Genomic DNA, 12,568 nt, shown 5'->3' on the forward strand with positions numbered 1-12,568 from the left:
TTGTATGCAGAGTTTTCAAATAAAAAGAAAAATATAGCTTATTAAATATAATTTATTTTTTGCATCTGAAACATCTTTTTGTGTGGATTTAGATTAATATATTAGGCAAGAGAAGATAGCAATAAAATTAAATAAAAAAATAACACTCTAGTAACTTTTACAAAGAGAATAAAAATAGTGTAAGCCTTCTGCGATAAAAAAACATTCTGAAGCCAATTTTTATATTAATAAGACATAGGTTATTGTCAAGATATGGAAATAGAATAATTAAGACCATACTAAGTGGATTATGATAAATTCAAGACCCACTTCGAGTTTATCGAGAATGGCACAAGTATAGCATTTGGAGATTATAAAGTAATGAAAAATGTAGAAACTGGGCAATTAGTCTTAATTAAGCCTTAGGAAACCAACTCTTTACAAGAGACTGAAGAACTTTTAACCACTATTCAAGATATCAATATTAGACTTAATTAGTGTCCTTACTTCCTTTAGTTTTTAGGCTTTACTGAAGTTCCTCCTGAGGATCGTATTACAGAACTAAATTCTTCAGGTCGTAAATTAAACTAAAGTGTAGATTAAAATTTGATATACTTAGTTTTCGAGTATTTTAAAGATACAATTGAATAACTTTGGCCAACCATTTCCCGTTCAGGAGAAGAAAAAGTTGAAGAATTATTAAAGCGATTGTCTGTTTCTATGACTTAGAGTTTCGCAACTTTAGAACTGATAGGACAAGCTCATACAGATGTCTCTTTATAGAATATAATATGCTATAAAAGCGAGACTGATGGATTACATCATTTTAAATTAATATATTCTTAATATACAACCTCAGCTTTCAGACAGGTTATGGATTTTCAATAAAATTAAAGCAAGTAATTCAATTATTTATCAATTAAAACTTTTTTAACCATGATTAATAGAGTGATATACCAAATTAAATAATGCAAATGCTTAGAATAAAATAGGTTAATTACTTATAAAAGTTAAAGCTCTGAAAATAGAGGATATTTAAAACTTAAGAAAATTGCATTTAGCATTTAGCAAAGCAAATTCTTTAAGCTTCTACTGATAAAAATGAAGAAAGAAAAAAATATCAAATGAACAAATATAGAAATTAACTAAAAATAGATTAATCTTTTATTTATATTTTTGATAAAAAATAATGATCAAATAGAGAGAGATAATTTTAAATAATCAGCATTAAGATTCATATTGCATTTATCAATCAGATATTGTTTAAAGAAGCTCTATTTTTGAATAAATAAATAAAAAACAATGTTTTTTGAAATACATTTTATTTATTTATTTATTATTTATTTTAATAGTTACTTTTTGGCTCCAGAAATAAGAGAAAAATTAGATAGCAAAGTTAGATCATCAACAGGGTTAGACCCATAAAAGATTGATGTATACGCTTTTGGATAGATGGTTTTATTTTTAGCTAATTTTAAAGATGAATCATTAGATATGAATATGAAACAAAACTTAAGAGATCCTGCATTTATAACAAAATTGCTTAGCTTCGTTAAGAATAATTATTCACATGAGTTTTATTACTTAATTAACTAGATGATAGATAATGACAATCATAAGCGTCCAACATTCTAGATGATTTCTTTTAGACTATAGCATATTAACTTTTATAAAAGTAAATTTATATCGATTTTATGCATCAATTATAACAAAAATATATGTATATAGCTGCTGACGACCGTAATTGGGGAACAAATTATTCTAATTAGGGTAACGGAAGTAATAGTAAAGTAATTAGCCCTTAGCTTCAAAGTTAGTTAAATCATTTAGAGAAAAAGCCTTTAATAGAGCGTGCTCAAGAAATTAGATAGGAAATTTTCTCTACAAAAAGAAATTTAAATGGCGAAAATAATCATTTACCTTATCGTAGACATGATAGAAGCGTATCCCATAACTAGAATATCAGTAATTATAATGGTGCCAGTAAATATGGAAACGGTTCTCAAATTTCTTATTTCACACCTGGTAGATTAAATCATCAGAAAAAAACGAGCAATCAATTAACTCCTGGAAGTCAGTAAAGATTCAGTTACAGTCCTGTAAGTCATAGTCCTTATCAACGTAGAATAAATAATGTTTCTGTTCATCCTAATTAAGCAGGCAGCAATATCTACCAAAGCCAATATGGTCATGGATTTCGTACTGATAATTAGTCTAATTATAGTCGTTAATCTCCTTATAATAACTAAAGCAAGAGTAAAATGTATAATTAAGAACTTTACAACTAGGAATTCTTTGAGAAGATGTTGTAGGAATTAGAAAAAAGCTTGATAATAGATGATAATTTAAATTTAAAGACTGACGTAGTGCGTAAAGAATACCAAGATGGATCTGTCTATATTGGAGAAATAGGATTTAATGAATTGGGATAAGAAGTCAGATAAGGAAAAGGTATATATTATTATAAAAATTTTGACGGTAATAAAATATACACCTAGCTTATTCCTTTATCTTAGTTCGGGGAAGTTTATGCTGGGGATTGGAAAAATAATTTATTTGATGGAAATGGTGTTTATTTGTTCTCTTCTGGGGAGCGTTATGAAGGGCAACTCCAAGAGGGTTAGAAAAGTGGTAAAGGTACTTATTTCTACTCTAATGGAAACTAATATGAAGGCGACTGGTACGATGACATGAAGAATGGGTATGGACATTTTTACTTTAATAACATCGGAGAAAGATACGAAGGTGAATTTTAAAATGGTTAACGTCATGGTCATGGCACATATGTTTTTTCAAATGGAGATATGTAACTAATTAGACAATTAATATACTTATTTAATATCTGTATTTAATTAAAAGATTTATTGGATAATGGTATTTTGGTGAAAAAAATGGAAAAGGAGAAGTATAATTTGTTGATGGATCTAAGTTTGAAGGAGAGTGGAAAGCAAACTAACCTAATGGTTATGGCAAAATGTTATACCAAAATGGTGATATTTATGAAGGAAATTTCACATGTGGTATCAAAGAAGGAGAAGGAATATACATCCACAAAATGGCAAATTCCAAGTATTAAGGAACTTTTAAAGTAGATGAGCCATAAGGATATGGTTAATTCCTTTATGCTAACAATGATGTGTAAGAATTTAGATTTTATTAAAAATAGATTAAATCAAATAAAATATTTAGGTATGAAGGTGAAATTAAAAGTGGGTAAAGACATGGAAGAGGAGTTTACACTTATATGTAAGAAAAGTTTAAATTAAGTAGTTTTAATTATTTTTGTTTTAATAAATTAGTAATGGTGATAAATATGAAGGAGAGTGGAAGTTTGACAAAAAAAGTGGATATGGTGTCTTTTCTTTTTCTGATGGTTCTTTGTATGAAGGATAATGGAGTATGGGACAGATAAAAGGTCAAGGCTAAATGCAATATGGGTAAGCTTATCATAAAAATTATAATTCATTATTGAAAAAAATAATTATAATAAAAATAGCAACGGAGACTATTATAAGGGAGAATGGCTAAAAGATAAAAAGCACGGAAAGGGATACTATAAATGGGCCACAGGCGACTCTTACAAAGGAGACTGGAGAAATGATAAAATGAATGGTAAAGGTATTTTCATTTCTAGAACAGGTCAAACCTTCTCTGGAATGTGGAATGATAATAAATTGGTTGCTAAGATTTGAAATCTGTAAATCTTCGGAGCTGCTTTGCTTTTTTCTTTTATTTATTGCATCTCACATAATTGTGTTTACAATATTTTCGTTTAATAAATTTTGTCAGCTTATTAATATAAAAATTAGTTAAGCTGAATATTTTTAATACTAAAAAATCCTTCGTTCATTCGTACAAGCTAAAAATATAAAGCAAAAATAAATAAAATAGATAGATAGATAGATCGATAAATAAATATATTAATAGATAGATAAATAAATAAATAGATAGTTATTCTTCATGAAGTAAGTCCTTGAAGAGTAAGTTATCATTTTTATTAAATACCATATAAAACTTAAAAAATATCAATAAATCCAAATTAATATAGATATATAATATATACTTATATAAATTAAATCCAATATTAATTATTTTTGTATAAAGTGTAAACATATTAATCTTTCTTGAATAACTTATATCCTCTATTTATCAGTCTATTATTTTGTTACACTTTTTTTTGTTCGTTGACAATTTATTTATACTTGATTAAGCAAATAAATTATATAAAAAAAAATTAATTATTGAAATTATAGATCATTTACAGATATTCTTTGTCATTCTAATGTGCAATTATTCGAGTCTTTACATATTTTAATAAGGAATATTTGTTTAAGTAAAAAAAAACTTAAAAAATACAACCTAGCTAATTTATTTAATGCAAACGCCTTACTTTAGGGCATAGAATTTTATAATGTACTGATCTTCTTCTTTTTCATAGATACTTATTAGAATCATTTTCATTTATCGTTATTACAACAATTAAAAAATTGAATATCCTTTTGAAAACCAAAAATTATTTAATTTTTAATATTCATTTTTGCTTAAGACAAAAAAGTAAAAATAAATAGAAACATGCATAGCAGGGCTAAACATATAAATAAGTTCAAAAATTAAGCTAACTTTAATATTCAATAATTACTACTAGGTTTTTTTAAATGATGTCATTCATAACAAGATAAGCTTTTCAATGCGTCATTTATTTGAATAAGGATAACAATTTTAAAAAAGTTTTTGTGAAGAAAATTGAGATTGTTTAAATTGTCTGATAAAAAATAGGAAAAAATAAACAAGTAAAAGATCTTTGGGATTTATCAAAATATAATAAATAAATCATCCACTAACAATAATTTATCTAAGATTAGTGAATTTTGACCTTATTTAATTTACAAAAACCTTATTTAAAATATCTTGTTCATACAAACCATAAAAATAAAAAGCAAGAAATAATTTCACTATCACTTACCCTTTTTAAATAAGAAAAAAGAGAGCTGAATTTTAAATATAAAAATTCTTAAAAATAATAAATTCTATTTATTATAAATAATATTCTTTCTATAAAAAAAATACTCCTTAATTGTTTATAAATACACAAACAAACAAACTATGTTTTTGCAAAATTTTCTGATTTCTAGTAAGGATAGAATGAATGAAATTGTTATTATAATGTTTTGATGAAATTTCTCTTGTTAAAATTTAATTAAAACTCTCTTTAAAAAATATCTGTTTTTGATAATAATCAATAATATTATTTAATTAAATAGATCTTTTACAAATAGATTGTTTTTAAGCAGCGGAGAAAAAAAATGTTAATCTTTGCTTATTTAGATACAATTTTCGAAAAGATTTCTGCTGAGGTAGGTATCGCAGATGATTTGATCAAAGTTGTTTTTACATGGTTAGCATGTATTCCCTTAGGATTCATCCATGGTTTTTTAAAAGATCACTTTTTAAGAAATATGTACTCCTTGTTAACAGGACTCTTCTTATCCTACATGTGTATAAAAGAAAATATGTATGTAACTTTAGCTACTTCCATATGCACTTATATCCTTACTAGCATGCTTTAAAAGAAGTCACCTATTCCAGTCTTCATAATGACCTTTACTGTTCTAGTTTCACTCCATATTCACCGTTTTATAGTAAATATTTATCATCGAATAGGTTAAATAATTAATCAATTTTTTTACTTTTTTTAATAATAGTATGACCCTATGGGATGGAAAATGGATGGCACTACCTCTCTCATGTTAATTATTTGCAAGAATATTTATTTTTCTACCTACGTAGCTGATGGTCGTATCTCAAAAATCCCCAATTTATTAGAATATTTAGGATACGTTTACTTTTACCCCTCTGCTATTATTGGTCCAGCTTTCAATTTCAATATCTACAGCGACTTTATTCAATTAAGAGATCACTATGCAAATATTCCTCTTAAGGAAAAAACAATTGCTGTTTTAAAGCATTTAGGATTAGCTATTGCAAATATTATTGGTATGCAAAAAATTTATCCACATTTCTCTATTGAAATTGTTGATTAAGACTGGTTTATCAATGGAAATTTCTTTATTTAGGTTTTAAGCATTAATCTCCTTGGTGTAGTTTTACGGTAAATCAAACATTTAACATTTTAAATATAATAAATTATTAAAAAATGTATAAAATAGTTTTAAGTATTTCACAGCATGGAAATTAGCATAAGCAGGTATGAACGCTTCTGGTATCACTTATAGTGGTAAAGATTTCAATAAAATTTAATGTATGGGTGACAGATTCGAAATTGAACCTAACCCTCGTTTGAAAACAGAAATGTGGAATACTTCTGTTTAGGTTTGGTTGAAAGATTGTGTTTATGATAAGTAAATAATTTTAATTACCAAAAATTATTTATTTTTTATTTTTATTTTTTAAAATTATTATTAGAGTACTCCCTAAGTTTGGTCAAAACAAAAGTTTATTAATTACTTTCGTAATTAGTGCTCTTTGGCACGGAGTTCATCCCATTTATTACTTTACATTTTTACACTGGGCTATTATGAATGATGTTTCTAAATTCTTCTACCGTGCTAGATCTAAATTCTCCTGGCTTAAGGGACCTTTAAGATATGTTGTTTTCTGGTTCTTAGGAAATACAGCTGTCTGTTACATGGGTATTGGTGTTGTTTTGCTAGATTGGACTAAAGCCTTAAATTTCTATAAGTCCATGTACTTTATTCCAACTTTTATTCAAGTTTTCTTGTATGTTTTCTTCTTGACTACCAAGTGGGGCTCTGCTAGAGAAAAAAAAGAAGTATCTGCAATTTCATAAAAAGAAACAAGCTCACCCTCTAAAAAGAAAGATTGATAATATAATATAAAAAAATAATTAATTAATTATTTTTAAAGTATAATTGTTAATTTTATTTTCAAAAAATAAATAAGTGTTTTATTTTTGTAATAAATAATAATCATATAATTATTATTATTATGCCTTAAATCTAATAATATAGATATTTTTTTAATTTAAAATAGATAAACAACATTCATTTAAAATAAATGTATATACTTTAAAGCTTTATAATTCTTTTAGATTTTAATTTTTATATTACAAAATATTTATTATTTAATAATTTTAAAAGTATAAATTAAAAGTTTTTTTAAAATTAAAAATATAGAAAATAAATAGTTTATATTACTCAATAAATAAATAATTTGTAAAACTAAATTTTTTTTGTTTAATCAAAGTTAAAATAGAAATTCTATAAAATATAATAAATAAAAATTTCAAGATTATTTTGATATTTTTTTAAAAATTACTTTAAGAATAAATTTTAAAATCTAATTTTAATTTTAAAAGAAGAAAAAAATAGCTTTAATTTTAAAAAGATATTATTGTGTAACCTAAAGAAATTGAAAAAATGTAAGTTAAAACTTTTATTGATATAATTAATAGAATTTGCAACAAAAATTATGAATATTTTAGATTCAGAATGATTAGTTATTGAATAGATCTAATTTTACCACTAAAATTATGGATTTAACGATTAAATTGTAAAAATCCTTTTCAAAATAATTTAACTAAGAGGCTTTATTAAGGCAATATCTATAAATTGAATTTGAAATATATTTTAACGTAAACTTAATTTTTATTCAAAATAGATAAAAAGATCAAGAAGCTTTATTATTTAACTAAGAATATTTGGCATAATTTATTTACTTCATACTTATAAGCAAACAAAGAAATTAATAAATAAACAAAAAATAAAGGATTTATTTCAAAGAAGTCATGGGGCAGATTTCTTCATAACAGTAGCAATCAGCTCAAACAATCAAAAAATCTTTGAGCATTTTTCATGATAGAAAACATAATCCTTATGGACAAAAAAGAAATTAATGTTTAAAAACTGAAGAGGATGAGAAGAACTTTTATGAAGAATATTCAATAATAGAAAGAGACGATGATATTTTTCTAGGGGATTGTATTATTATGAGGGAAAATAATAGTAAACTAAAAGTATGCGTTAAAGAGATGGCAGTTTAGAGTAGAGAACATATGAGATACATTTAGTAGAATCTACTCAATAATTTTAATTGTTATAACAATGAAGAGGAAATAAACGAATCTAAAACTAATCTTGCAAATGTTTATTAAAATGATCCACTTTCTTATTACGATATAGTAGCAAAAAGAGAGGAAAATAATGGTAAAAATAGCAATCAAAAGCTTGTTAATAACTATCATCTTAATTTGATAAGTGTAGTTAGAGTTGTTAAAGCTAAAGATGAGCTAGATTTCTTTATCTGCAATTAAAACTTCAGAATTTTGTATGCACTTGAGTACTCTGATTTAAATCTGTAAAATTACTTTTTGGATGAAAAAAATTCTTTAAATGAGCAAGATATATGGTAATTACTTGAACAGCTGACAAGCGCCCTTTTATTCCTTTAACAATAAGGAAAATCGCATAGCAATTTAACAAGTAGATCTATTTTCATTATGCCATGCAGCAATTGTCTTCATAGATAATAATAATAATAAAGTATTTAATAAATATGTGAGTGCTTAGTTTAATTTAAATGGTATAAAATTGTTGAAAGTGAGCTCGTAAGATCTTAAAACATGTATGAAAGAATATTTTAAGATGTTTTTTATAATAAAACAAACTTCAAAGATAGCAAATATAGTTAACTTATAAGAGGATTTTACTTATCCCCTGAGATGATAGAAGACATAAATTAAAATAAATATAAATCTTATCTTGACCCTTACAAGGCAGATGTATTTACTTTAGGTTGTGTCATTTTAGAGGTGATGAGTAAATCTCTAAGAAAATACTCACTCAATGTTTCTCTTGATGGTATTTTTGAGTATAGATTAGTTAACACTCAAAATAAATGTTAATTTAATTAAGAAAAATTAAAAAGTGTAATTCAAACGGTATCATTCAGCTGTGTTTATAGCGAGAGCTTAGTGAATATTATCCGCAACATGGTTATTTTGGAATGCTCTAAAAGACCTGATTTCAAAGAGCTGGCTGCTATGCTTTAAAGAATTGGGAAATATAATACATCTACAAACAGATAATTATTGAATAAAGAGATAGAAGCTATTTCTTCATTTAATATGACTAAAAGTGTTTAACTTAACACTTTAAACTCTGAATAGGCAAATTATTCAGAAGATTTTAATAATGGTTAGAAAACTAATTCAGGATAAAATCTACTAGATTGCTTATAATAAATTTAATAAAAATAGTAATAAGCTAGCTTCTAAGTAGAAGCAACTTATAAAAATGAATGTTAATTTTAATCTAATTTTAATAAAAATATTATGAAAAATTAAGAAAAAAAGGAGGAAATCATAAGTATAACTCCTATTTAAGAAGTAAATTACACCTAAGAAATAATGAAGTTAGATGTTGCAGATGAAGATTAATAATTTTTATAAAATTGTCCCGAAAAATAATAAAATGGCTATAATAATAATAATATAGCACCTTAAACATAAAGAAATTAATGCAATAAAGTAGTATATGCTTCTAACTCCAAAGTGCTAAACAATATAATTAATAAAGAAAACAAATAAAAGCTGGACGAGAATGACACTACAATAGGATCATTAATAAGTAAGCTATTATTATAAATTTTAATGTTTATTTTTTTATATTTTAAATAGATAAAACATCTAGAAATGATTTATCTTCTTTGAACACTTCCATCGTATCAGGAGCAAAAGGTAATTTTATAAATACTATTTTAGCTTAAAGTCTTATAAAAAAATATTTTAATAGGAAGTAGCAGAGTAATTCTATAAGAAAATAAGCAGATTTTAAATAATTAAGAGCTTATCAAGTAAAAACCTGTTTTTGATTCTTACTAAACAGAAAAAAATATTAGCAAATAGCAGAATTAAAGCTTTGATAAATAGTTTCCACAAGTTTAAACTTACAACAAAGAAGTTTATGATATGATAGATAATAATTATAAGAAAAATTTAATAAATTACTAACACAGAAGATCTAATTCGACATATATTTAATCTTAGAATTTAGATTAAGGCAATACTCTAAATTTTTGTTATGATTCTATGAAAAAATATCCTCTTTCAAATTACGATTCTCATTCCACAAGTTCAAATAAATTAGTTTTTAACTAGAATGAAGATTAGAATTTTTAAAAGAGAAGTTCTATTATTCAAAAGGTCAACTAATAAAACGAAACTAGGGATTTTGATAGTCTTATAATTAAAGACACAGATAAATTTGACTACAATTCTAATAACTCAGTAATTCAGCAGTAATAAACTATTTAAAATAATTTTTCCACAGTCATTCCATAGATTAAATCACAATTTAAAAGTTACATATCAAGTAACAATAACGAAATTGGTAAAAATCTTGAAAATGCTATTAGACAAACTAATTAAATTATACAAAATTAAAGATAGCAACTTATTTAATACATGTAAAGTAATTTTAATGACCCTTCTAATATCTAAAAAGAAGTGAAAAATGAGAGAAATTTATTAACTAATAATATTCCTTTACCTACAGATTAGGGATGGAAATTATAGGATAGCTTACCAAGCCATAGAAGCTAATCTTAAAAAAATAGTAACAATAATTTCAATAATAATTAAGATGGATAGAGATTACAATCAGTTCATATTGAAAATTTTGATTAATCATTTCATGGAAGTGAATCATAACTCTCAATAAGAAGTTATTAAACAAATAAACTAAATGGAACTCAGTAGACAATATGCACGCCATAGATTTCAACTTAAACTTATTTATCGAACTAATATAATTCAGAAAATATTAACAATTCTTCTAAAATTGATCCTAAAATTTATGAAAACTCAGTCAAATTAAAAAAATTAAGCAGAAATATGAGCTTGAAAGACCAATCAGAATTAAGACTTCTAGATTAGCAATATAAAATTAATAAACCTAATTAAAATATTTCAAATACATCTTTTAATAATAACAGTATTTCATCTTATTTAACCCCAAGAGAAAAAAAATCTGAAAATATTAAAAAAGTCGAGTATGAACTATAATTTTATCAAAATTAGAAATTGCCTCTATTAAAGATAGATTAAATCAAAGAAAAATAGGCATAGAAAATACCTTTAACAAATCCTATTTAATTAGGTTAAAATACAGAGTCTATTTTAGATTGTAGCTTGCTTAACGACAATAAAAGTAACTCTTAAATTTACAACAATTAAATGCAATTATTTACTTATTCAACTGGTACTCTTCCATCTTCTACAAGAAATGGGTGTAAAAGGAGAACTCAAAGCAGTTATATAAATGAAACTTAATACACAAACTAAAATAATTGCATAAATTAAAATTTAAATGGTCATTTAAATTCTTACTTAGACTCAGAGCTAACTTTAAATACATTAAATAATTGCGAAATAAAAATATCTAGCAATTAGAATTCTAATAAAAATTCCTTAGATTAACTCTAATTACAAGAAGCATAATCTGAAAGTACAAGTCTTATTAAAAATTAAAGTTACAAAGATGCCCCAAAAACAAAGAATGTTGCATTTTCATAAAAACAATAATTAAATTCTTTATAGTTGAATTCATAAAGAGCTTAGAAATTTGATTTAGAAACTGTCTAAGAATTAAAAGAATCATAATTCAACTAAACGACTAATATAAGTGCTAAAAAATTGACCTGTTAGAGTGCATAAGGATATTAAATAGATGCATCAAATGTGTTATTGACTTCTTTTACGCCAATAAAAGCCAGCTAAAACTTGATAAATAATACAAATATATAATCATAAAAAAAAGAAAAACTTTCTTCATCTAAGATACAAGAAAATAACTTACTATCTTAGCATTCTCCACCTTAAAATAATAAGATAATAGCCAAAAAATACTTAGAAAAGGAAGAAGAAAAGTTTTAAAAATGCAGTAGTGTTACCAATATTCAAAAAGAGTATGTATATGAGAAATATGAAGATGGTGCATACTATGAAGGAGAAAATTGGGGAACATTAAGATGGGGATTAGGCAAATTTGTTTATGCTGATGGTGCATGCTATGAAGGAGAATGGGAAAGAGGTTAAATGAACGGATATGGAAAACTTTATTACCCATCCGGCTAATTAGCGTATGAAGGTAAATGGAAAGATGATAAATTTGATGGAAGAGGAGTTATTTATAATGAAAAGCCTATCCCTATAAGCTATGGAGAAGAAATAGACTTTTAAGATTTTAATAAAATGTCTGAAGAATGGACAAAGTTTGACGGAGAATTTAAAATAGATGAAAAAACTGGATTTGGAACCTTTTATTTCAGTAATTCTTCAAAGTTTTAATGTAACTTTATGAACGATATGGCTGAAGGAGTGGGTACTTTCACATTATCAGATGGAAAAACTCAAATCGTTGGGGATTGGAAATAAAACATTTTAGTTAATATTTACCAATAAAAATAAATAAATCATTGAATAATCAATAAATTTAAATAATTTTGTTCAAATATTTAGAATGAATTAAAACAAAATAAATTTTTAAAAATAAATAAATCTCATTTACAGATTTAATAGTGCAAACAAAATAATTATATTAAGGTGACTTAT

The 12,568-nt window shown here is 24.8% G+C and overlaps 3 protein-coding genes across 3 annotated transcripts; all 3 read left to right on the plus strand. All coding sequences in view use genetic code 6, as the record gives it.

Moving 5' to 3' along the window:
* Window positions 1-4: 4 nt before the first annotated feature.
* Window positions 5-3,671, plus strand: TTHERM_01044720 (MORN motif protein; the record flags this gene model as incomplete). The annotated part of the gene is made up of 8 exons (XM_001030645.2): window positions 5-179; window positions 233-878; window positions 1,332-1,654; window positions 1,708-2,785; window positions 2,839-3,117; window positions 3,169-3,225; window positions 3,279-3,416; window positions 3,476-3,671. 8 exons carry the CDS (start codon window positions 5-7, stop codon window positions 3,669-3,671), a joined length of 2,892 nt encoding a protein of 963 aa, XP_001030645.2.
* Window positions 3,672-5,150: 1,479 nt separating this feature from the next.
* On the plus strand, window positions 5,151-6,823 carry TTHERM_01044730 (membrane-bound O-acyltransferase family MBOAT protein; the record flags this gene model as incomplete). The annotated part of the gene is made up of 4 exons (XM_001030646.2): window positions 5,151-5,618; window positions 5,682-6,088; window positions 6,147-6,338; window positions 6,403-6,823. The coding sequence occupies 4 exons, from the start codon at window positions 5,151-5,153 to the stop codon at window positions 6,821-6,823; spliced, it is 1,488 nt and encodes a 495-aa protein (XP_001030646.2).
* Window positions 6,824-7,744: 921 nt separating this feature from the next.
* On the plus strand, window positions 7,745-12,436 carry TTHERM_01044740 (kinase domain protein; the record flags this gene model as incomplete). Its single annotated transcript, XM_001030647.1, has 3 exons — window positions 7,745-9,584; window positions 9,635-9,694; window positions 9,750-12,436. The coding sequence occupies 3 exons, from the start codon at window positions 7,745-7,747 to the stop codon at window positions 12,434-12,436; spliced, it is 4,587 nt and encodes a 1,528-aa protein (XP_001030647.1).
* Window positions 12,437-12,568: the final 132 nt, after the last annotated feature.

The sequence above is a fragment of the Tetrahymena thermophila genome, assembly GCF_000189635.1.
Source record: "Tetrahymena thermophila SB210 genomic scaffold scf_8254468, whole genome shotgun sequence".
In the NCBI taxonomy this organism is placed as follows: domain Eukaryota; phylum Ciliophora; class Oligohymenophorea; order Hymenostomatida; family Tetrahymenidae; genus Tetrahymena; species Tetrahymena thermophila.